This window comes from Callionymus lyra, chromosome 18 (assembly GCF_982586985.1).
Source record: "Callionymus lyra chromosome 18, fCalLyr1.hap1.1, whole genome shotgun sequence".
Taxonomy (NCBI): domain Eukaryota; kingdom Metazoa; phylum Chordata; class Actinopteri; order Syngnathiformes; family Callionymidae; genus Callionymus; species Callionymus lyra.
The window spans coordinates 10577936-10605734 of record NC_141835.1 but is presented as its reverse complement, the minus strand read 5'-3'; the positions used below and the strand labels follow the sequence as shown (position 1 = coordinate 10605734).

The 27799-nt window shown below is 37.9% G+C and overlaps 1 protein-coding gene across 1 annotated transcript in view; it reads right to left on the bottom strand.

The window, feature by feature from the left end:
* Positions 1-8642: 8642 nt before the first annotated feature.
* The window catches only part of eipr1 (EARP complex and GARP complex interacting protein 1), a 56756-nt gene continuing 37599 nt past the window's right edge, over positions 8643-27799 (bottom strand). The window contains exons 7-9 of the mRNA XM_087779845.1: positions 16185-16352; positions 11669-11836; positions 8643-8934 (exon numbers count right to left, since the gene is read on the bottom strand). Coding sequence (XP_087635971.1) covers positions 8760-8934; positions 11669-11836; positions 16185-16352 — 511 coding nt within the window. The 3' untranslated portion in view covers positions 8643-8759. The remainder of the gene's footprint in view (positions 8935-11668; positions 11837-16184; positions 16353-27799) is intronic.

Sequence of the window (27799 nt, the reverse complement as noted above, 5' to 3'; positions counted from 1 at the left end):
GACAGGAAACATTTGCTGCGTCTCAAATCGCATACTTCTAGTATACTAGAAGTTAGTATGCATCAGGATAGTGTACATACTAACTGTACGCAAATTCTCCACAGATAGCATGTCTCAAATCAAATACTGCCGATAAGCACTAACCGGAATTGACATGACAGCTTCTTCTTCTACTACTATTTAATGATTATTTCAACCAGCTGTTGGAACGCTATCATGACACCTGCTGGCAGCACGTTTTGCAAGTTTGGAAAAAGAAATAAAGAAAAAATATAAGAATCAAAATATTCGTGAGATATTTAAGCTGGTATCAGCAGCGAAGACGTGTTTATCCTTCTACTGCTGCTGAAAATACACCTGTACGTATATGAATATATATGCATTTATATATAACGTAACTTCCGTTTACAACGTCACTAAGATGGCGGCTGTTTAGTGTGGTTAGTGTCCATCGAACCATACTCAGTTTTGTGGGCGTTTAAGTGACAATTTAGTGTGCATGGCGTACTAAATTTCGCATACTAAGAATTGAGACGCACTTACGCACTAAAAATACTAACTTTGAGTACGCAAGTATGCGATTTGAGACACAGCAGTAGTCTACTGTCTACACTTTGAGCTCACGCGATATTTACCTGTGTTTCAATTCAAACAAGCTTAAAGTATAGAATTATTTTCCAAACAATTTCTCTTCAATACAAGAGGGAGCCTAGAGACGAGCAATATGGACGTATTTGACATGTTTTTAAGTGTAATTTCGGACCAAGAAATCTCTGCTTGTGACTCAAAATCGACACAGATTACAGGTTACTAAAAAAAAAATACCAGACATTAGTCGACATGAGGGTGAGCAGAAATTTCTTCAAGCTTGAATTTTGGGTAAAATCTTTTTTTAAGGTCCAACACAACCGAGTGACCAATCGGAAGAGACTCTCTTCAAATCCCTTTTACAATCTGGCTCCAAATGAATGGATACAATTCCTTCTTTCATTTACAACTTTAGTCACTAAACTGAACTTTAGTTAAACCAAAATTTAACACAGGGATTGTTCAGAAAAAACTCTAAGAAAAATAAAATATGGCGCTGACACTGACGATGCGTTTCAATGAGGAATGACTTCTGGCGGCAGTTGAGAGACGGATTACTTCAGCTGCAAACAAACTTATTTAAGTTTTTACGAAACAATTCCTAAAGTCGAGGCTTCAATACAAGATGGACGTTACAGACGAGCAGTACGGAGGTATTTGGATGTTTTTAAGTTTGTCTTTTTGGACGAAGATGAAGCAGGTTAGCTCCAGTCGCTACAATAAAATGGTGACACATTTTTGCCTATAACTCTAAAGAAGAACAGATTAGTCTGAAAATAATCCCAACCCTGAGTCGACATGAGGGCGAGTAGAAGTTCGAGGGAGATTCATCAGTTGCATTAGTCAGTCTGCCCAGGTTGAAATCTGTCAACTATCGATCCGTCCTCCAGTCACAAGTAAATCCCCAAAAGAAAATGAGGCGCTGCTTCATTAGTGATATTTACACGCTCGCTCGCGGTCTTAAACTCCAGATTGAAAACTTTGCGATTGGCAGGGAAAAAAAAAGGATCGATCCAGTACAAATTGTAAATATATTTCCCCCTCTCTCAGCGCGAAGCCCCCCCCTTTCATCGCGTAATAATAATGACTGACGCAGCAGGCCGGGGGGAAACAATACAACGGCAATCAGCGAGAAAGCAACAAAGTTTTTGAAATCTGTCGTTAATTTGCCGAGGGTTTTGAGCATCGGCGGCTAAATTGGTTTTAATGGATTTCATGGGGAGCCGTTTGTGGGCTTTTTGATTGACGCCGAGATTTGAGAGTCGCCTGAGCCCCCCTGCCCGCGCTCCGTCCCCCGAGCTACGCGCCATTGATCAAACACGTACGGACTGTCACTCTGGATTGCCGGGACGCCTGGTGACGCACTCGCCAGTCACTTCAATCACGCGTCCGTCAGGCTGGCATCCCCGACTCCACTCGAGCTAGCAGAGCAGCATGTACGGACTTAAAGGAAACCATTTTTTTTATAGCATTCATTAGCAAAAGAAATCGTTATTTTGGACACAAAAAGCACCTTCAGGCAGATCACAAGTAAGAAGGAATAAACTAGTTTGTGAAGGGAAATATTAGGGTTCAAACCACCACAGGTATGGACAGACATGTGAAGAAGAGAGTGCAGACGGCGTGGAATGAGCGGCGACGACTGTTACGAGTGATCTATGATACAAGATGCAATCGTCGTAGAGAAGCTTTATAGGAAAACAGTGAGAAATCTAGAGAGAATTCCATTTTTATATTGTCAATAAAGGAGGTTACTAGTAGTGATGTGTCGATGAAGCTTCATGAAGCAGTCTCATTATTATCAGTGTCCACTAGATGGCGCTCTCTGCACCATTTTCCTTTGTTTTAAACGACTGTTTTAATGAAATCATCTTTTTTAAAGTGATGGCGCCACCTACTGACCTCTAAACAATATGACACTGTTTCTTGAAGCTTCATCAACCCATCACAAGCTTTAGTCGTCTGGAACTCCTGTTGTGTTATCAGTTTTTATCTTGATCTTTAAAGTATATACTTTATTGAATATTGTTTTGATTGTTTAAGCCCTTTGTGACCCTGGTCTGGAAAAGCGCTATACAAATAAAAATTACTTACTTAAACTCATTTTTTAATAACCTTCTTAATTCCCATCTGGATCCATGAACCTTTTGAAGAACATGTCTGCCTCTGGAAAAAACATCTCGATACGCTGATGATGTTGTTCTATATAAATCTGATTCTGTTCAAAAGAAACATCAGATCATCTTTGAACTGATGGCGCCACCTACTGACCTCTAAACAAAATGACACTGTTTCATGAAGCTTCATCAACACATCACTAGTAAATAGTGCAGAAATAGTGGATTAAGAACAAAAGGGTTACATTTTAATGGTACTGATCTGTTTAAGAATTAAAATAAGATCAAAGATTTGTCGTCAACAATTAGGTAACGAAAACTAGACGTGATAAAAATACTAGTCAAATGATGATAGCTATAATTGACTATACAATGTAAAATTGATATTTAATAAATATATAAATGTCTCTTCATTTGCATTTTATTAACTGCAACAACAAAAAAAAGGTCGGGTTTGATTAAAATTCTTATGGTAACAAGTCACTTTAGGTTAGTTGAGTGTAAAAATATTAATTACAATTATACTTTAAATCATTGTATTCAACTCAAAAAACCTAATGCAACTTTCTAAAAAAAAACAAAAAACATACCAATGAATAATACCTAATAAAATAAATAAAACACAACAATTTAAAATAATTTACAGAAATGTACAATTAAATTATCAATAGAAAATAAATGTATACAGATATCTCAACGTAAACCATAATTCAATTCAATTTTTTAGTAATTAATTAATTATTTATTTTAGTTGTAATATTTGCTCTTAAGAACGGCATCTATCTCCTTTTTGTGTTATGCAGTTAAGTTTGACATTATAAATTGAGATAAAAAAAAAAGATTAATCAAGAACTGGTATTGAAGTGAAAGTATGTTATTGTTTCAATAAAAAAACAATCATAAACCCTAGTTTTACTAAAAAAACAAGTATTACGGTTGTAATTTTACGATCATTTGGTGACGTTTTAAAGAAAAATCGTTTTCCTGAAAACTCAAGATGGAGGTCCTCGCCCAATTTTTACGAAAAAACCACTGCCCACCTCCCCCTGAACTCTTGCTGTCCTTCAACGCTTTCAATTTCCACGAAAAAACGCCGCGCACGCGCAACGCCGGCGTGGACGTCCACACTGGACATGAGAAATGAGCACAATTACAGCGAGTGAGAGGTAATTATAAGTGTGTTGTGGTGGCGAGGGCCCATAAATAACGCTGGATTCCAGGTCGTGCGCTTGTTGGGATAATTGAGGAACAATGAGTCCGGGATCAGGGTGTCGAGCGTGCGTCGCATCACGATAGCGCCCCGGCTATTGTGGCTCCTCTCACAAAAAGACAAAAAGGAAGGTCGGTCAAGCCAGACAACAGCTGGACGATATCTAAAGGCTTTTTTTTTTTACGCTGCCAGAGCGAATAATGCTAAATAATGAGCTGGAAGATGTTGGTATATTTAGTGGCTATTGTGTGGCGATGCTGACGGGATGAAGTAGGAGCACAATTAACTGGGACGACACCATTTCGTAGTTCACCTAATGTGCCAATTTAGCTTCGACACATATCAAAGTAGGACGTGGACGATAATGATAATGTGACATTAATTCACCAAATCATCTGTTTCAGTGGTGGATATCAGTGGACGCAGGTTGGATATAAGGCTTAATACAGACTAGTTTTAGATATATAATTGAAGTCCTTGTAACCCAGCTGTCCATTATGAAGAGGACAGTATCAGGAAGCCAAAACATGTTTTCAATGTCATCAGTTTTATACCCTTAAGATTGCGTCAGTATTTTCTGTTTGGAAGTGGGGGGGAAAATTGGAATCAAATGCATATTTTAAAGTCCACTTATCAGTGTTTTCATACGCAAGGATGACAACGCCGGCAGTCGATACGCCCCCGCCAGTCTCGCCGGTGATTCGCATTTGACTAAGTCGTAACTGCTTTCATGTGTTTTGAAACCAAAATATGTCCAAACATCAGCTTTAAAAGCTGCTGGAGTCACTGTATCATCTCGTCCCCGGTCATTTTTCTCTGGAGTTTTTTTTTTAAACTTAAATCATTATATGTATCTTTGGACGATCTAAAATGTAACTTTGGACTGGTAGGTGTGGCATTTATTACCAGACCGCAGAGAAACATCAAATAAATTATTTAATTTTTTAAAATCCCATGTTGATTTTACAATGTAAAATGTGTTTTAACTTGGAAAAAAACACCAGATTTTCTCATATTAAGTAATATAAGAATGTGACTCTTGACCCATTCAGATGCAATTTTTGTCAAAGTAGTGAAAATAAGTAAAATAAAAACTCTATACGTGACCTGGCACTAAGGTGAGATGTATTTAACATTTGTTTCTTTAACAGTTTGTGGCATTTTATTTTCAACCTATTTATTTAAAAAAGGTTGGGGGACCCCCTGATAGATTATTCATTTATATAATATAAAATATATTTTTAATTTCTTTGGTTTCATTTAAGCATCAGTTGGATGTAATTGCTTCAAAACCCGTTGGAAAACAACAATATACTATTAGAGTTCAGTACCAGTACTGAGTAGAACTACAAAAGCGGCTCTGACGTTTCTGCAACGTGGGATTTTCAACATCAAGTCATATCAACATTGAAAAGAAAAGTATTATCTAAGACACATATAACCATCAAAGTCTTTTTACCATGTCAGGCATACATTTCTATTCATATTGTTGCACATTTCAACCAGATCATTTTTTTTGTGAGAAGATGCACTCTATTTGAGAAATAATTAATTTTACCTTTAATCATACAATGTTCTTGATATACAATGTCATAAAATATAATTAATTCCAGACTTAACATATCCATGATTATGCTTTATTTGGAAAATTCAATCATTTTAATTTTATCTTCAAAGCTATTATTACTCACTTTTTTTATTAATTAAATTATTACTAGCTAAGCTAGCTAAGCTAGCAAGCATAGCATGGGGTTTCAAATTTTCTTCACTTTACATTAAAGCAAAAAAAACAACATGTCCATCTTATTATGTACAGTAGGTAAATCTTTGGGACAACTTTGTTGCTGAAACTACACATAACTTTATAAAACTTTGTTTTTAGAAAATTGAATTTTAAATCAAGAATATTGGGTGGGAAATCTATTTGGGACTTTTCTAGACATAATACAAAGTCTATATTTAGAGCAACATTGAAACATTCATAATCTAATTCACAACTCATTTTCTAAACATTTTTAAATCTTACATTTCTTTCTAACACACACATTAATGCTATTCTAATAATATTATATGTGGTTAGGTTAATCTGATAAAGACACTTTAGCTGAGGACTTTCCCATCAACAACTCTTTAAATACCCGATTTGATACTTGATACCGTATTTTCGGCACTATTAGGAGCACCGGATTATAAGGCGAACATGTATGACTGGTTGAGCGCGCAGCAGAGTGATTTTGCGCAAAAAAAATGTTTTGAGTGTACAACAACCAAGACACACTCGCTCAAACTGGGGCAGTAATCTTACTCAATAGACGTCCGCCATGATGTGACGTGCGTCGTTAATCCCACCCCGTGATGACGCAATGACGTAACTCCGCCCATGGCGTATCGGCTCAGGCGGCGCAGAGTCATGAAAGTATTTGTAAACAAGTCACCCACCCGGTAATGTTCATATATAAGGCGCTCAGGATTATAAGGCGTACTGTCGTTTTTTTGAGAAATTTAAAGGCTTTTAAGTGCGCCTTATAGTGCGGAAAATACGGTAATAGATTTTGAGAGGAATTTTTGAAAACTCAAAAAAAGGACCAAAGACAACAGTATCAAAAAAATGTAATAATTGACACTAAGAAAGTGTTACGAGTAACCGCGACTCTTATAGCAGGCGGTCGTAATTATCGTCGTCCACTGCCCACCTAACACAATAGCTGGCGTTGGCATCTCGACAAAAACACGCACAGCTTTACCTCATACGCTCGGGCGCCTATTTTTTGTGTCCTGCTAGTTAACGATCTTCACTGCTTACCCGCCATTGTACTTTCAGGGTGACCAGACATATCAGCGAAAATCTAATCGGAAACAAGAAGGAAACCATCTACTGGTAGAAATAGAAGGAAAAAAACCCAAACGAAAGACGGTTTATGGATGTTGAAGAAAGATGGATTCAATGAAAATAATTGGAGGATGACGAGTTGCTGTGGCAACCCACCGATGGGACATTAAGAAACACAAAAGAGCTTTTATCTTCCACGGTCCGACATCATCGGTCCCAGTCCCACGAAGCTTCCACGCGGTAGCAAAGAGTAGCTTTTCCGCTAAACATGGCCGCCATCGTTAATGAAGCCACGCAAGAAAAATAAGCCTAAAGCCTCAACTACCTCCCTCCCATTGCTGGTGTTCTCCTGGTCCAGTGCCCACGTTTGCCGTCGGCAGTCCCCGCACAACGTCGTCTTTTATTTCAGGTCAATAAATTCATCGGCCGTGAAAACCCTGCGGGGTAAAAATCGTGTTGCACCTTGGTCACATGACCTGCAGCGGACAACATGCTAACTATCTGTTGACGAAACTGGCAAGAGGTTGTAGATAAATATGTTTAAATGTATACACGGCCAGTTCAATGGGAATAATCAATGGGATAGAATAAGATTCCTACGGTTCATACATTTTTTCATGAGGAAAAGCCGCGTTAAAATTCCTGGCATTGTGGTACAATATCGTCAGACAGGAAGGCTTGAAATTTCCACACTGATTATTGATCATTGTTAACGGCGACGCCATTAAGGAAAAAAAACAAACGAGGACCTGTCACCTATTCACATGCAAATCACCGGCGAGACTGGCGGGGGCGTATCGACTGCCGGCGTTGTCATCCTTGCGTATGAAAACACTGATAAGTGGACTTTAAAATATGCATTTGATTCTATTTTTTTTTCCACCCCCTTCCAAACAGAAAATACTGACGCAATCTTAAAACTGATGACATTGAAAACATGTTGTGGCTTCCCGATACTGTCCTCTTCATAATGGACAGCTGGGTTACAAGGACCTCAATTATATATCTAAAACTAGTTTGTATTAAGCCAACCTGCGCCCACTGGTTTGCCTAATAAAGAGCTACACTGCCTTTTATCCCTTGTCAAACGGACATAGCCCAAAGATAAAAGGCAAACAAATGATTGTTATTAGATCTTAAACTCCACATGTTTGGATCGTGTGACACACTCTTAGCTAGTACTAGTGATGGGCTGATGAGGTATCATGATACAGTGTCTTCATTTTAAGATGCTACTGAATTTCAATTTGAAAATGACTCCAGGTTTCATTGAATTAGTAGATCAAGACCAAGTGGCTTTTAAAAAAAAAAAAAATACACTGTTATGATACACTCAGCCGTTTCATGAGGCCTCATCGACACATCACTAGTCGGATAATACCAATCCCATTGTGAACCAGTCAACCATTTGTCATTTTTGACATGGATTTCAGATGCGATTATTAACCATATAGTTAATCTAATAATGGTAGCTTTATTCCCAAAAGTGGGAGAAGACGAAGCAAACTGATACATCTTATACTCATAATCTGTCCTATAAAAATTATGCTTCAGAAAAGGCCTAAAAAAAACCTATTTTCTAAAATCCTTACGCAACATTTAGAAACGAGTAAATAGACTCGAAAACATAAGCTTTTGAAAATAGCAAGGAAGAGAGGTAGGTATTTTAGCAACTTCTATATATGTATATATGTATGTATATGTTATATGTAACCCATATATATATGTATATATATGGGATACAGGATTTAAAAAATATACATTTTCTCGGAAGTAACAATGCCTATTCCACAATACATGTCAAGATGCTTGTCTTAAAAAAAAAAGGTAAGTTGGAAGTAGGACTTCACCATAAACCTGAAAAGGTTTTGGTGCAAAAATACCCCTGTACCAGACCCTCATTTCAAATATTTATTGAGATATTGGTCTTTTTTTTTAAACAGATAAAAGGAATGTTACAACTCTATTTACATGATGAGAACTAACTTTTACATGACGAGAACATGTCTTTTTTTTACAGCAGGATTCTGTACTTCAGTGCACGGGGAACCCTGTTGATGACGAGGCGGCCGTCGTAGCTGAGGGAGGCGAAGAGCCAGGGGTCGGCGGACGACCACTCGGCCGCGTAGACGCTGTCTTCGTGCTCTTCGTAGGTGGACACGACGCTGTCCTTCAGAGGCTCTTTATTTCTGAAAGACATTCCAATGTATGGGTGATGAAGCTTTTCGAATCAACCAACATGAAGTTTAGTCCTTTACTAAATGGGGGTGTGGCTTACCTGTACCTACCTGTATTTCTCTGCCTTTTCTCAGTGTAATATAAATTAAAAAGTAGAAACTTTACCTCCGATTTGTATTGTTATTATTTTATTGTTACTATAGAGAAATCTAACCTTTTTTATTTAATTTCATTAATATTCGTGTCTAAACAAGAAGGAGCTGTCTCGCCTGCAGTTGATACAAAAATCTTGACCCGCTCTAGTAGAAGAACTCACATTTCCCCCGATCCTTAAAACTCTTCAGTGGCTGGCAGTTTATTTCAGGATCAATTTTAAAATTCTGGTTCTTACTTTCAGATCTATTCATGGTCCTCCTTACATCAGTGATCTGATCCACCCACTGTGGACTCCATAGGGCAAAGTGTAATAATTACATATTTAATCTAGATTATCAAAGCAAATCTGACGACAGAATAACACAAAATATCCGCGAGCGAAGAGAAAGAAGACAAAGTTTTAACTATAATTACCAGCCAGAGCCATGAAAAAGATTTTAGTCAGAAAGCATTATTCACTTATAGTATCATTAAATACGTGAGTAAACAACAAGAGTAGAAAAATAGTTTATTTTGATCTATACGTTGTCCAATAATGCGATTAATTAATTACAGAAACCTATTTAATCAAAGCATTGTTTTTATCTCCGTTTTAAGTCGCCTTTTTACAGTTAGTTACATCCAGAAGTGGACACTATCCTCAATAATTTACAGACCGGATATTTTATTTTATTTTTATTTTCTTATACAAACATCATAACAGCAGTATTTAACCTCCTGCTGGTGGAAACTAAAGTTTCCCGGCAACACACAAAAAGTCTATTTAAACAATAAATTAGTTGATGAAAACATCTTTTGCCACAGTCTTCAATTTCAATTAGATTCAAATATATGTCATTTAACCTCTCATTTTAAAAATAAATATCTTCACAGCAGAAGTTTTTGTTGGGTTTTGTCACAGCCTGTGGTTCTCCATAGGAAATAAGTTGACTTAATAGTTTATTTAATGGTTTGAATGTCCTACACTCACCTACTGTCATGATGTCTTCCTTCTTTCTTTGACTTTTTCTGTCTTTTGAACAGAAGACGCAGGACTCGAGCCTCACAAAACGAGTATCATCTTGTAGAAGTCGCCTCTACTCCTAGAAATGACTTAACTTTCATTGATTTAAGCGCAACACTGGGAAGACTATTTTCCACAGTTAAGAAAGAATAAATGCAAACGGATTGTGGTTATTTTTTTTGGCGCCAGATGAAACCAAACCTGTTGCTACGACCAAATTACGGATTCTAACAGAGGACAGAGAAGGTCGTCAACCCTCTCGACGCTCGTGCTATGACTTGAAATAATTGGATGTTCACAGGTGAACTCTAAAAGCAGCACGTCCAGCGACGGACACACAAGAGGAGTCGACAATTATATCGGGAGGGTTTAAAACTAACGACGGCTGGTGATTATGACGAAGTTTGGATAATTGTTGAGGCTATTATAATAGATACGAACGGAAATTTGTCTGCGATGGAAGGAGAAAAAGAGACGTAAATAACTCAATCTCAATCTTCATGCTCAATTAAGACGTTTTTTGTAAAGGTTTTGTTGAGAACATACTAGGGCTGCACGATATATCAAAATATCTTATATATATTGGCACGTGGGATATCCATATCGAAAACTTGTGTGATAATTACATATTTATTGTAAAAATCAATCTTAAATGTGCACTTCGACCAATCAGTGTCACGTTCTGTACAGTTTGTACTTCTATGTCTCGTTGTCGTTTACGTCTCCGTCTGTCTGTGAACTGTGCTGCGCAGCTTGTTAGGCTCGGTTGCTATGGCGACGCGTCTTGTTAGCGCGCTGACTTAGTGCGGCTCAGTATATTCACGGAAGTAATAGTAACTTATGATCTACTCCAACACGAGTGATCCAGTCACTCATCTCTTCATCTCGTCTCAGTTGTTTTCTTATAAGATCGTGAACTTCCAAACAAGTGTAAACCTGTCCGTCTTCGCCGTATGCTAACGAGCTAAGTTGTTAGCATCAGGTCATTTATAATTGTATAAATGTGATGTGTGCATGTACAAGGAGGTGGGGTTTATTATTGATGATTGGTGATATTGCGACACGCCGGCGGCTCCTCTCTGATGTCGCTCAGTTTCGCGGGAAACGGATGCAATGTCATGTCGGCACCCAAGTGTGGAAATAAACGAAAGGTAAATATTGTATTGTTTTCCTTCTCTAAACCCCCAGACCTCCCCTACAGTACCCGCTTCTGCTACATTTTTAGGTGAAAGGAAAAAATATCGCATTTATACCGACATCGCAATTCAAGACATCAATATCAAATATCGCACTCATTTCCAATATCGTGCAGCCTTAGAACATACAGTACAAATATTTAAAAGAAAAGGTGGAAATGAATGTTATAAATCAGTTTAAATCTTAATTTATCAAGAAAGATTAACCAAATTGAACATTGAAATTATCGTTGAATTATTAATGCGCTCGGCTATATTACAGTATTAGTTCGAAAATGACTGGCGTGGGCGAGAGTACACTTTTACAGCGAAACTTTTCACATCAAACGTGAAATTCCCACCAGTGATCTGTGTGATTTTTCCTTCTCGCTCGAAACACATTTGACTTACTTCTCCTCGTGGTGGTTGTCCTCCCCCTCGCTGAGCTCCTCATCATCCACCAAATGTCCAAACGGCTCTGAGGAGATGGAGACCATATTGGAGAGGATGAGGCGGCTGTCGCTGCTGGCTGTCAGCACCAGTTGGTCATGGCTGTGATTGTAGCGCACGCTCCACACCCTGGGTCAAAACAAGAGCGAGAACGCAAGACTTGATGTAACGTTCAGTTTCAGGGTGAAAGTATGAGTCAGCGCCGGACGGACGGAGGGACAAACTGAATTATACATGGGACCGAAGATGACCGGACGGTCACCCCCGGAGGGGGGCAAATTCCTGAGGTCACAATTAAATCACCATAATGTTCTAAAATAACAGAGAAGAACAATTAAATAATATAAATGTATTTGCCGTATTAAAGTAAAAAATAAAGCAGAAGTAGGGTTTCATCTAATCTTAAATTTGATGAAAATGAAGACGAAAACAGCGAAGCTCCAGTCGCTATGTTACCATGGACATACATTTTGGTCTTTACCTCCTAAAAAGTTACGAATTACTCCGAAAATAATCCCAACCTTTATTCGACATGAAAGTGAGTAGAAAAAAAGTTTGAATTTTGGTACTGTATCTACCAATATGTAGGGTTGGGTATAATTTGGACTTCAAGAATTATATTAATTATATTCTATACTTATGGTAAATGACAAAAACAAATACAATACTTGAATTTATACCGTTAAAAGTAACCTATTAGATGTAATGCTGTGTTTTATAGCTGATGCAAAATGAGCTCCTTGGCAGAGGTACTCGCTCTTTGAGTGCCTTTCTAATGAGTCAAAACTATTGGCTTTTGCAAGGTCAAGCACTTTCCCAGACCGGTCTCGGGTTTTCCACCAGAACTTTCGCCATAAATTGGAGCGAATAGTGGGTTGATGGCATTTGAACCTTGATCGCGAAATTATCAAGAAAAATCTCCCAAAAAAGGGATTTTAAATGTCATAACAAATAGTTTGGGATAAACTTTTAACAGCTTTAAAAAGTCCTAGAGTGACTACGGTAAACTTTGGACACACACATCCTGAAATCACGGCCACACAAGACGACTGGTACCGCACACATTCCACTCGCAGCGTTTCCCACACTGGGATCCACAGCTGAACACTGTATCCGACCGAATACTCGGATGCCAATAACCGGGATTTGCTACTATGCAGTCTATATATATTCAGGCTTAGCCGGGATGAGTTATTATTATCGCAAACATTCCGGGTTTTATTTTGGTGTCTTCAATTCAATTTTCCCTCATTCTTTCTACAACTCTGACTGTCAACAATGTCTCTTTTTCATCCTCTTTTCTGTGTGTGTGTCTGCATCCCTCTCTCTTTCTTTGAGCTCCGGGCACAGCTCAGAGTGAGGTCCCAGTTTGCTCGCGGGGAGGGATTGAGGGATAACCGAGGCTGTTGACAGAAAATCAGCCACGGCCACGCCATTCCCTGTGCTCCCCTAATCCGCTTCCCTGCTAAAAAATAGTCCCTAATACCCTCAGAGGCCCTGAGGCCATATCCTGCTTGTTGTCCCCGAAAAAAAAAAAAAAAGGGAACATGCAAAAACCAACACTACAAGAAGTATTCACAATACGTGTGGCACACTTTGAGATCATGACATATTCATACACTCGTGCATTTAAGGAAAGTCGGAGCTGTTTTTTAGAGACTCCCTTCTCCGAAAAACTACACTAGGGGTGTTGAAAATATAAAATATAGATGTGGCCAAATATCACACTACTGTATTGATAGTTGACTTTTGTATTTATTTTTTAACATAGTTTTTTAATGACACACTTCAATTAAGTGTGTTCAACCCTTGTGCTATCTCTGGGTCAAGGTGACCCGTCTATTTGAAAAGCAAATTTTTTCGTGGCATGCCTTGTTTTGTCTCTGGGTCAACATCCTTGGCTTCCAAAAATAAATATGCAATGGCGGAGGGTTGTTCACCTTGGCAACACAAGAGATACGACAAACACGTTTGTTTTTCGGCCTCCGGGTCAACTTGACCCAGAGACCACACAGGGGTTAAAATTATGTTTTTATATCAGTAACATTCAAATATTCAAATAATTCTTTTTTTTGCAATTACACATCCAGAAGCAAGATGGAAGAATGAAAGATCCCGGTGATGACTGAGGACGAGAGGATACGGTCGACTACAGCCGCTTTTAAAGTTGATGTTTGGACACATTTTGGTTTCTAGACAAATAAAAGCAGTAACGACTTTGTCAAGAGTCACGTGGTCTGTAAATTCTGCAACACCAGAGTCAAGTACTCGACAATACTACGAATATATCCTTGCTACAGCAGCGTTATATATTGAATCAGTGTCTCAAATAGCTACACATATGGATTCAGTGTATCCTGTACATGGTGTTCATGTGCGTTCACTAGTTGGTCTGCTTTTATCAGGTGAGGGTTGGCGAGCCGAAAGCTGTAGCCTACATCGGGCTCACAAACACATTGATCATCTATTCAGCTCACACAGGAGAGTATTTTCCCTGCACACACACACACACACACACATCTTAAAACACACACACACACTCATTCTGCAGCACACAGTGTTCAGCTCTGAGCACTGCCTCCAGCTCCACTGAGTGGATCAGAACCAGAGGCAAAAACTGGAGTGTTGCAGGACCCGCTGTGATTGCTGATGAAAAAAAAAAAAGAAAAAAAAAAAAGAGAAGTGGCTTCTTTCATTTGTAATTAGCATGTAACTACCTTTTATTGCACCAGAAGTAGTTAGGGCATTTAATTATGGATGAGATAAAGCCATTAATAAAATCAGAATGCAATAAACTGAGGAGCAAATGAAGCATAATCCTGTTTATCATTATTGTTTGTGGATTATCTGAAAACTATTACACAAACACGCAGCTAAAGACGGGATAAACCTTTTGTTAAAGAGCTACATTTAATTGTTTGTATGATGATTTACCTGTGAGATAAGAGCAATTCAAACACAACCAAAATGAAATTGTCGCAAATTGGTACATTATATCGGTTTGTATCTTTGGTGCATCGTTGGCCTTAAGATGTAAATACAGCTATCAATTTACAACTCATTAAAAGATGGCATTCAGTTGGTACAAACTGAGGTTTTCGTCCAGAATTGTCTGTGTATTTAAGGGTGGTGATAGATGAGGGAACACTTCTATCAAGGCCTAAGAAAGGCCTTAGAAATCACAACTTATTTTCTTAATAACCTTTTTTTTTGCTTTGACAATCATAGCAGTGATCTAGCAAATAGTGATACCATAAACACACTTCATTTTCCGCACTATTAGGCGCACCGGATTATAAGGCGCACCTTCAATGAATGGCATATTTTAGAACTGTTTTCATAAATAGGGCGCACCAGATTATAAGGCGCATAGAATAAAAGATACAGTCAAACGTTTGACTGCGGTTGCGTTATGCATCCACTAGATAAAGCTGTGCTAAAGGGAATGTCAACAAAATAGTCAGATAAAGTCAAACTTTATTAAGCGTTCTGACAACTCTGTTCACTCCCATGGAAACGATGTTCAAATAATTTTTAAAAGGCTTCAAGCAGCCGCTCGTGAGACTGGTGTTGTGAGCAGACAAATGTTGATTGCGCAGAAGAGAAGTTGAGCGCATGTATGACAGCTAGAGTGCGTGTGTATGACATGTTGAACGCACGTGTATGACTGGTTGAGTTTACAACAACCAAGACACACTCGCTCAAATTGGTGCCAGTAATATCACTCCATAGCCGTCCGCCATGATGTGAAGTGCGTCGTTAATCCCACCCCGTGATGACGCAATGACATAATCCCGCACACGGTGTGTCGGCTCAGTCAGCGCAAAGTCATGAAAGTGTTTGTAAACAAGTCACTCACTAGGTAATGTTCATATATAAGGCGCTCCGGATTATAAGGCGCACTGTCGTTTTTTTTAGAAATGTAAAGGCTTTTAAGTGCGCCTAATTGTGCGGATAATAATAGTATTTTTAACTATAACCATACCCACTTTGCTGTGATTGGTCAGGCATCAGGGTCTGTCACGCAGCGTCGTCGATCCACCTTTATGGGACTTTAAACCAGATCTGATTTCTATTCTTTGTTTAAATTACGGTTTTATTAAGAGGCTACAGAATCCCTGGCACACGTGTATGCAGCTGCCAACTATTTGACTGCGATATATAGAACGACTCCATCGCAATAAACAAGTTTGCGAACCCGAGTTGTTTCTGACTAAACTCGGTTCCTGCAACACTATAAGCCATAAATCATTGTTAACTTATTGTGACCAGAAGTGGTTGTGACCTTTAAAAATCGTACAATACAAAGATTAATGGGCCCCTGTTTTAACAATATGTCAAAAAAAAAAAAAACGGTGTCCTAAATTACGTAAAATGAGAACATCTTCAGAAAACATCTCGTCTGAGTTTGGACCAAAGGGAGGTACTTTAGGTTAAGGACGGTGTTTTCTCTTACATTCTTCCACGGTTCACTCACCAGTGCGAATGCTCCTCCAAGGTTTTGACGGGCTCCTGGATATTCCGAACATCCCAGAACTTGACCTTGCAGTCGTCTCCGCAGCTGGCCAGGTAATACTGCCGGTTTGGATTGAAGTCAAGGTCTCGAACCAGCTGGCCGTGAGCGTTCTCAATACAGTAAATCTGACTAAAGGGAGGAGAGCGGAAAAGGTGATTAAAAAAGGAGGCCAGGAGACAAATGATCAAGGACAGAGTGAGGAGAAATAACTCAAATCATGGGATACAGACTTTCTTTTCTTTCAAAGAAAGACTTGACTGAGCAGAATACAGTATGATCCACGGAAAAATTCTCGCGTATATCAAAGTTTTCTCTCGGTTAGTGAAGGCCAGTACGCGGCACATGAAACAACATCAGCGGCGTTAATAAAGACGAGCCTCACAACGACACAGCCTTGAGTTTCTGCAAGTCTGGAATTGATGGAATGGCGTGACAGAGGAAGAGAAAAGCACTGAGCTTTGTCCCTTCCCATGCCGCTCCACTTTCACCTGCAAAACATCCACTTTTTTCCTGCAGTCGTCTAGTCGATAAAGCATTTAAAAAAAATGCCCTACATGCTTTGACTGTTGCTGTAATCTTGACAGAACATCAAGGGGGCGACTTTTTATTGATTTAACTAGTAGTTCGAGTCCTTCATGGATACTTTAGATCTTATTCAAGAACTTTTTTTAAGACGGCTGAATTAAGTACCAAATACAATATGACCAATTTGATGAAACCATTCCGGTTTATTAGATTAGATTGACTTTATGAATCCATTTTATGATTTTAATAATGTATTCTTTTGGTTATATTAGCCATTGACAATTTCCAAAAAAGTGTTTATAGTCATCTCTCTTTTTTTTGTGTTTCGTGTTCCAAATTTCAAGAGCTGACATTTTTGCTTGAGCTTTTCATTAAGATTCCAGTTTCATATACATTTTCTTATTTTCATTAAAACCATATTTTGATCAAAACAATGAGTCAGTCTATTTTTTTTGGTTAAATATATCCAGGAATATTTATTCTCGCAACCTCAAAAAGGGAATGAATATTCAACAATAATAAGATAATAAAAGAGTATCTTCAAGGTCTAGAAGTAAAGAATCACAAAGAAGCACTTAAACAACAAAACAATTGACAGTTAAAACACATACAAGATTAAAAACTTAAAAAATGCCAAGACAACAAAGTGGCAAACATGGCAGCCAAAATATAAAATTAATGTTAAGACTGTTAACCGAGTATCTTACATAGATGTTGGATTCTATTGTATAATCTGTACATTACAAAATGATCTTAAGCCCCGCCCATTGAAAACACTTCCTGGGTATCAAAGCATCAAGCATTCAGGTTTGCCACCGCACATCATCAATCCTGGAATTGTCCACCTCCAAGGGACTGGTTGTATAAACAAAGCGAGACGTGATTACTTCTGTCTGGAGGAGGAGGGTCATTATTATTACGTCATATGGACTCTGCTATCGTAACCTCTCGTTCACCCATATATAAGACGGGAAGAACTTTATAGTAGAAACTTTATAGTACTAAATACTAAAAAAAACTTATGGAGTCCCAGAAGAAAAATCCTGCACAAATAAGAATGTCTTAAGATGTTTCATGAAGGAGTCAGTAGATCATCAAACACAGAGATCGTTCCAAAGCTTAGGAGCAACAATCGGGAAGGATTTCTCTGTGTTCAGGAACCATCAGTAGATTCTGATCCACAGACCTAAGAGCCCGAGCTGGGGTGCAAGTCTGGATCAGATCAGTGATGTAAGGTCTGACCATGAATAATTAGTAAAGTAGGAACCAGAATTGTAAAATTGAACCTGAAAGAAACTGGCAGCCAGTGAAGAGTTTTAAGGATCGGGAAATGTGAGTTCTTCTACTAGAGCAGGTCAGAATTCTCGCTGCAGAGTTTTGTATTAACTGCAGGCGAGACAGATCCTTCTTGTTTAGACACCAAAATAAACTGTTACAATAGTCTAAACAAGAAGACACAAACACATGGATTATAAACTCCAGATCGTGTTGTGACATCATTTTCCTAAGATTAGAGATTTTTCGCAGTTAAAGGAAACCGTTTCTGGTCAGTTTTCTGCAGCGATGAACTAGAGACATGTCTTTGTCAAATACAACACCCAGGTTTCTCAGGCTCAGTTTGACAGACTGGCTTTAATACATTCTGCCAAAATGTTGTCTTTATATACTGTATGTAAGGATGAGAAAAATACCTTTTTTTTACTGCCAGCCTTCCATGCACCAACATTAGCAAAAAAGGTCTAATGACTTTCTGTAAAGGTTTGCATGTGGCGCTGTGTAGGAGGTAGCTTTTAAACAGTTTTTGCTTTAAACCTTTCGCTGGACACAACGTTTTCATGTGCAGCATAAAAAGTAAGGTTGGTTCGATTAAATGCAACAACAGAAAAAAGAAAAACAATATGCTAAGTGTGGCTCGTGTTTGCCCAAATTACAAAAAAGGAAAGGCATGTATCAACTGGAAGTCACAGAGTAGCAACCAATTAGAATGAAATAGTAATTAATTTGATAGACGGCTTTGCTTACACCATAAATGCAACATGAGGCATGTGGAAATCCATTAGTCGTTCTCTTCGGCAGCCATTTGCTCTCCAGGCTAACCCAACATAAACTAAACTTGGCTCGCTTTTGTTCCGCTGAGTGAAAAGACACAGCGTTGGGTCCCAGCTGGATGCCGACAGCAGCTAGCCAGCTAGCTAGTCACCCCGCTGATCACGTTTGGCAATTAACATGCTAATTAAAAATCTCATTAAAATAAGGAAGGTATAAGAGAATGACCCGGGGCTAACTGCGGGGATTCAATTGGGTCAAGAGAGTTGTGTGACTCAGAACCACTGTGTGTGTTTGCGCGAGTGTGTGTGTTTTATGTCACTGCCACTGGACAGCTGCACCTTGGAGGTTGGTAGTTAATTTCACAAAAAGATAATTTGCAGAAAATGAATTTTTAGTCAGTTTTATTGGTACACCTGAAATCTGCACCTTATAATTTATTATCGTACTAAGAAATAAAATGCGACAAATAGTTACAACTATAATATTGACTCACTGTCACAGGTCAGTCCATGGAAATGGTCACATTTTAATTTTGTATTTTAAAATAAAAAAGAATCCAAAAACATCTTCTGCAACTTTTCCACTTCTCCACCTACAACTCCTGTTTTTATCTTAACATTAGTAGCAATATATATTTTTCTGATTTTGACAATTATATGACAAAAGTGTTGGACCTCATGCATCTATCTGTATTAATATCATCCTTTTTATTGTTAATTTAACAACACGAGCAGGAGTCATTCGATTCGAGACATAATGCATTTATTTATTTAAAATAAAAACCTGTATTTTATGATATATTTGGGACAAATTTACTACAGGGTTTGTACATTTTATCTCCCAATGACAGTTAGATCATCAAGCTACGCTAGCAAGTGTACCATTTAATTTTACATTTTCTTCAAGTTAAATTTAGGGCTGTGTACTGAATTTCATTTCTTTAGTAGCACCGACCAAAATGCTTCTGTAAGACCAAGTATCAAAACATGCTTCGTCTTAAAGTGGCAAGTTTTGGTATATATAAGTGTTTTTATATGAAGGACGATAAATGACTTGGGTATAAATAAATGTGTCAATGTAGAAATAAATGTGTGGATAAATATCAATGTCAGAATGTCAAAATAAATAAATGATTTTTGTTGTCCGTATGTAAATTAAGTGGGCGGGTCGAACATCAGTCTAAGGCAGTGATTGGTTACAGCCCTGGATCAACTACCACTACCTTGAGAGCGTCACACGTTTATCTTAGCTTCACGGCTAACTTTGGATAATCCTGGGAAGATGGACTGCATCTATGATATTGCCAATAATTTATGATGTGATATAGAAGTAAATTAGATAAGCTCACAGTCCTGTGTTAAAAATATTACTTAAAATTATACTGAAATATTTTCGCAGCAAATAAAAAATGACATTCAAAAGAACCTTATTAATCCAATTTTCAATTCTGCTGCTACTTTTATATATAAATTGAACTTCTTTTTGGTAATAAAAGAGCTTGGAAAGAACCTTTAAGAATTGTGTAATGTAAAATTGAATTTTCTTTGTGTTTTAATTGAGCTTAAGTAATTGGTATGGAAAAAAAAAATCATCTTTAAGGAACCAGTATTGAAGTTAAGGTATCAGTGTTGGTACCTATATCAAGAATATTCGATTGAGAATATTCGATTGATATTCATCATGAAATGAAAACAATTATAACGGTGTTAAGCCAATGCATGGGAGCACAGTGGCGCAATGGTTAGCGCGGCCGCCTCACAGCAAAAAAGTCGCTGGTTCCCTTCCAGGCCAAGCCAACTTGTGACCTTTCTGTGTGGAGTTAGTATGTTCTCCCCGTGTTTTGTGGGTTTACTCCTGGCACTCCGGTTTCCTCCCACAGTCCAAAAACATACATAGGTTGATTGAGTACTTCGAGAAATTGTCCGTAGGTGTGTGAGTGAAAGGTTGTGTGTCTTTGTGTGTCCTGAGACGGACTGGCGTCCTGTCCAGGGTGTCCCCCGCCTCATGCCCAATGAAACTGGGATAGACTCCCCGCGACCCCCATAAAGGATAAAGCGGTAGAAAATGATTTAACAGTATATAGAACTTTTAACCAATTAAAAATAAGTGAAATTTTTGACTCAATCTTTCATATAATTTTTCTTTATTTTCACTATCAACACAAAAAAGACACACAATGTAACGCATTCGACCTTTTTTTCTGTGACTCAAACTTGATTAAAAATACATTTTGTTGAGATACATTTCCTCTACGATGTGAGTCATCCCATTTCTTTTTTGTTTTGTTTTCGTTAACTTGGTGGTTTAGATTCTGAAGTTTAATTTAGCATTTTAATGTCAGTGGATCGTGACGACGAAAAGAAAGAAGTAAATCCATGTTTTAACTGTAAGCTGTGACCAATAACTTCCACGCTGAGGTCCTCTGTCCACTAAAGATAAAGCACTGACCCTGAGGTTCAGGGTGGCTGGTGTTTAACCTGTCCTGTGATGGAATGGGACTCGCGCAGCGTATAAAAAGGAAATGGAGCAGGAAATTGGGTTAGCCTCGCTGATTCCCTTTCGAGTGCCACTAAACAATTCTCTCTACACATGATAGACACTCACACGTACACTCCCTATTGCTTGAATTACAGTGAAGAGACCTGGGAATTTTTTTTTCTTTCTCATACGCTTGAATGTGTGCGTTAGTGCGGCGGATTATATTTGTGACCAATCTAAGCCGCAAAAAAAAAGAAAATAACACACACAATCAAATGTCAAACCCAGTGAGCCAGCCCCGGCCGCCTGTGTGTGTGAGAGTGTGTGTGAGAGTGTGTGATAGCGGCTGATGAGGGAACCGGGGACACATTACACACACTGTTAGTCACGAGCTGATAAAAAAAAAAAAAGAATTGGGGGGGGAAAACACAACCTCGAGTGTGAACACAAAAGATGAGGAACCTCATGAATGTATATCCTGAGCACATGCGCACATGGAAATTCCCAACAGGGAGTGATAAAGAAAAATGTGGAGTGTCTTCCCGTGACACAAAGAATACCTCCAAACACACAGCTACACACACACACTTGGCTTAGTCTAGCCTAAAAAAAAAAAAAAAAAAAACTCTGGGGGGGATCGACTGGAACACAGACTGTATAAGTCACACATAAACTCACATGCACACACCACACACGTCTGTTTCTATGACAACTGCTGTGGAAAGGGATTGGGAGAAAAGAAAAAAAATCGAAAGAGGAGAGCAATCATTTCATCTCTGATCAAAATTAAAGCCTGCCTTTGAAACGCTTCTGGCAGTCAGAGAAAGATGGTGGAATAAAAAAAAAATAAAAAAAAGAGAAGAGAGGAGGGGACCAGAGGGGGTCGGAGGTCAGGAGTGTCCAAATTTTGAAAGAACGTGTAAGTGAAAGAAGAGTTACGGAGTGTACAATCCATTTTTTTGGGGGGACTTTTAACGGAAACTTGAAGCTTTCTCAGGGATCTTAATAAATAACCAGCTAAGATAACTTCCAAATTAATTGAAGAGTCAAAGAAAAACGAAAACAATACATTATACTTAAGTTTCATCATACATTTGTGAAAAAATTCACCACTTTAAAAAATATTTTGACTTGATTTAGACCATTTGGTTTTACCCAGGTGCACCATGGGCTTTTCTGGTACTGATGGGAAACTTTTAAAAACATTCAAACTTTAAGGTAAAAAAAACTAAAACATTTTATAAAAAATGTTATACTACTTGTTTAAGGGCTTTATTTTACTTTATTTTACTTTGTTATTTTTTGTAAATACTTCTGGCCATCCAAATAAATGCAAGCAAAATTTAAGGTTTATAACAAATTCACATTTCATTCACATAGTATTAAATAAGAATACAATTTATATGCAGATTAATTACATTTTATTATTATTTTTCAGTTTGTTTGCATACTTTTTTGGGACTGTCCCTAAAATTGAAAGCCCATTTTGTATTTATATATAATGATAATAATTAGATACTGGTCATTAATACATGAAATAGCTGCTGGGTATTAATATATATTTTTTATTATTTTATCTTATACTACCTATGTTATATGACAATAATATCATGTCTTTGGTTTTATTTTATATTTTATTAATTTAATTTGATTTATATTAATGTCATAGTTTTGATCATGTACTATCCTCACCATAAAGAAATCCCTGTGTTGCGTTTAACCCTCGTGTTATATCAGGGTCTAGGTGACCCAGAGGCCTGAAAACAAATGTGTTTGTGGTATCCCTTGTGTTGCCTGAGATAATACACGGGTTAAAACACCAAGTTTCTGATTTATATCTGTAGAGAAAGTGTCAGAAAACCCCCAAATAAAAACAATATAAACATGTTGTCATACAAAATAATACATCTGTTTTTTATTTGTTTGTACATTAACTTCATAAAGGCAAAAACAACTAAAATAAATGGATGGGAAACAGCGACTTATTTTAAAGGCGATGAGCCGGAAGAGCGCGAAGGTATGCATCATAAATAAATCATGATGCAAGTTTGTTCATGTCTAATCAAAGGGAGAGACTGAGAGCATGTGAAAAGGTTACGGATGATAGATTTCGACAGAAGCAGGGTTCAGAAGGTCAGCCTCAAATCAACACCGCCATAGCAATGCCACGATTTCAACAAAAAAAAAAAGAAAAAAAAAAGAGGAGCCGACGTCCTTTTGCATAATAGCCTATATTTAAATGTGAAAAATGGAAATTCTAATGGCCGGCACTTTTTGCATAATGGCGCCGGCATTTGAATATGGGAATGAAATATGATGAAAGAGTCCATTGAATAATGGTTTACCCTGGGTACCCCATCATTATGGCGTATGGAAGCACCTCCGAATTTATGTGCGAAGCCAGGTGTTTATGGCGAGGCTGTTAGCCCGAGATTCATCCCCTTCTTTCTCCTTTTGTTCTGATGGACAAATTAGGGTTCGACCTGCACAGCTTCCTTCTCTCCAACAAGGAATGCATCCTGCGCTGCAGCACTGCAAACGCTCCTCAGTATTCAACGTACAGAGCTGGAGATATGGCCGCGGGCTTGACTTCTATCATACAGCCGTGTGTCTTTATGTGTAGGTGTGTATGCATGAGTCTGCCTTACGGTGGTCTGTCCGAGAGGAAGCGCAGACGTGCGGTAAATAAGAAGCGCTCTAATGCCGCTCCCTCCCTCGCACTGACGGAGCCGTCTGCCCGCTGGCAAATACCAACACATGCCTCTTAGGGTGAATAACATTATCTCGAGGCCGAGGGCGCCCAGTTGTTTTTCCGGGAGTAGGGCCGGTATTGTTCGTTTTCTACCCGAGAAAAGCGCTTTTCTTTGAGGCCTTCACGTGTTTTGTTGTTCGCCACATAATTGTTGATAATGATGTCCGGTTTTTACTTGCAATTATCTTTAATCCGCTTCAAAGTAAGCACGATTACCAGAGTTTCATCTCCTTTTGTCAAGGGTAAGGGGGGCAGAACAACACAGTGTAAATACAAATACATCCAATTTTTATTCAATTTAAACAACAAGTATTACATACTGATTATCTATCCATCTCTCTCTTTACAATAATGTTAGGTCTCGGTGTGTGTGTTTCCAGAAGGTAATTTCTTATTGACTCCCAAATGACTTGTCGAATTTGATTGAAAATAACCATTTTTGAAAGGAGGGCAACTTTATCAGGCTAAGGGTTGTGGGCAAAGCATCTGCCCCCAGATGACCACCATGAAAATTAAAATACTTAACTTATTTAAGTATTAGATGAAAAGTAAGGGGGTTTTCCAGAATTTTAGCTACTATTTGTTTTCATTGGAATGGGGGGCGGCAAAAGACACCAATGAAAAATTTTAATACGTCATATTTTTTTAATCAAATTCAAACCACAAGTATCACATACAAATAAAGAGAGATTTCCAGAATCACAGCTACTTTTGTTAGTTGTAAGGGGGCAGTAAGGTGACCCCCTTACTGCCCCCTTACAACTACCCCAGTGTAAATTCAAATATTTCCAATTTTTATTCAATTGAAAATCATAAGTATTACATACAAATTAAGACAGATTTCCAGAATCACAGCTACTTTTGTTAATTGTAAAGGGGCAATCAGGGGGGCAGAATACCCCAGTGAAAATTCAAATATTTCCAATTTTTATTCAATTAAAAACCACAAGTATTACATACTAAATAAGGGGGATATCCTACATTTCAGCTACTTTTGTTAATTGTAAGGGGGCAGTAAGGGGGCAGAATACCCAAGTGCAAATTCAAATATTTCCAATTTTTATTCAATAGAAAAATACATATAAAAGTATTACATACTATGTAAGGGCGATTTCCCGAATTTCAGCTACTTTTTTTTTCATTGTAAGGGGGACAAAATACACTGATGAAAATAAGAATATGTGAAACTTTTAAATAAATTTAAACCACAAGTATTTAATTGAAAGTAAGTTAAAGTAAGTAAGTAAAAATTCCTGCTACCTTTTTTAAATTTAAGCGCGGAAGAACCAAAAAAAAATTAAATACAATTTTGATAACATTTAAAGTATATGTATTACATTTTGACCAATTTAAGCTACTTTTGTTAATTGTAAGGGTGAAGAAAGGGGGGGCAGAAGATCCCCTTTTAAAAATAAAATGTAAACCACAAAATTGTCATGCAAAGTAAGTAAGAATTCCAGAATTCCAGCTCTTTTTGTTAATTGTAAGGCCTATAATAGGGGTAATACTACTCTCTTCTCTCCTTTTTTGGGGATTTTTAGTTTTCAAATGTTTTTTTTTAAGATTATATTATTATGATATGAGTTTATTAATCACTTAGTAGATTTCCTTCTGCAAGTGTATTACATAATACAAAGCATTTCATTTAAAGCCACCTGTGTGTACATAGCAATTTTCCTTTTTACTAATTTTAACTAATTTTGGGGGTTTCTCTTGGCATTTTCCAATTTTTTAAATAGTAAATACGAACAATTCATACACGTTTAAAATATATTTTATTATAACATATTTTCTTTATAGTTATGTTTCGCATGTTATTCTTCTACATTTTAACGATTTATATTTATTTAACTCAAATATATATTAAGGATTATTCTTTCAGTTAATCTGCTATTGTTTCTGATATATTTAGAAGCTTCCGTGGCCATCGTAGGACGATAATAACTAATGCTCTGCTCAATAAACCGAGGTACACTTTACCGCGAGCTCACCATTATCCCTTTGTTCGACATAGTCCTACATTTTAATGACCTCTTCAATACATGCAATTTGATATCACCCACAAAAGGATTTCTTAAGAAAAAAAAAAAGAAAAGACATTTATATAAATAACAATGGGGTCTTCGGCGAGGAGAGACATTTTAAATAATGAAGTAGAATTAGAGAATAGGTGCTTTTAAAAACCAGCAGCTGAAGAGAAGTGAAAACGTGTCAGGATTTCCCATTCAACATCGCTTTCCCGTCCCCAATATCTGAGCCGAATATTTCCATAATTTACATAATGCTGCATATTACATCAGTACAAACTAGAACAGGATCCATATATGTTTTATAAGCAGTGTTATCTTTGTATTTTTTCTTTTTTGAAAGCTCCTGCGTCTGGGAGACGGAGGTGCTGTAGATACCGCGCTCCTCTCCGGGGTGTTAGATAACTAAACTAGAGGCGGCTGTTTCTCCCTGTCCTTATTCTCAGTAGGGCAGCAGTGTTTGGGCTGATGAGCCCCGGGACTTTGGGATGAGACAAGAGTGGTGAGGGGGAAAGAAAAAATAAGACAAGAGAAGCAAGGGAAAAAAGGGGAAGGAAGGAAACAAGACAATGCAGAGGGAAGAAGGTGGGAATGTTTCTTAACGATTATTCACAAGTCTGTTTCACGGGGAACACTTTTGGCCATCGCTAGCCAAACCCCAAAAACATCCTGGAGAAGTTGAGACCCCGTTTTCAGTTGCCACAGTTGGGTGTTACGAAATGGGAAACATAGATATCTTAAAAAAAAAAAAAAACCACTACAATAGCATGACCTAGAAAAAAAAAAATCAGCAAAAAGCTCTGGACTGTTTACAACGAGACGTATATGTCAAAGTACAGATTGGAATCCAGTAGGATCTGTAATCCTCCTAGTACAGTTCGGAATTCCAATCCATACTAGTACAGATTGGAATCCTACTACTGAACTGGGATCTGAAGATTGGAATTCCAATCTGTTCTAGGAGGATTCCAGATTCTACTAGTGAATTCCAATCTTTAATAGTACAGATTGGAATCCTACTACTGTATTGGGATCTGAATATCGGAATTCCAATCTGTCCTAGGACAAATGGGAATTCTACCAGGATAATCTCCTTTCTGCTGCTGCTCATCCACCGCCATCCCTTGATCAAGCTACTTTATGCTGTAACTTTGACATCAACTTTGGAATTCCAATCTGTACTAGTAGGATTCCAGATCCTACTATTAGAGATTGGAATTCCAATCTGTACTAGTAGGATTCCAGATCCTACTATTAGAGATTGGAATTCCAATCTGTACTAGTAGGATTCCAGATTCCACTAGTGAATTCCAATCTCTGTTAGTAAAGATTAGAATCCTACTACTGTATTGGGATCTGAATATCGGAATTCCAATCTGTCCTAGGACAAATGGGAATTCTACCAGGATAATCTCCTTTCTGCTGCTGCTCATCCACCGCCATCCCTTGATCAAGCTACTTTATGCTGTAACTTTGACATCAACTTTGGAATTCCAATCTGTACTAGTAGGATTCCAGATCCTACTATTAGAGATTGGAATTCCAATCTGTACTAGTAGGATTCCAGATCCTACTATTAGAGATTGGAATTCCAATCTGTACTAGTAGGATTCCAGATTCCACTAGTGAATTCCAATCTCTGTTAGTAAAGATTAGAATCCTACTACTGTATTGGGATCTGAATATCGGAATTCCAATCTGTCCTAGGACAAATGGGAATTCTACCAGGATAATCTCCTTTCTGC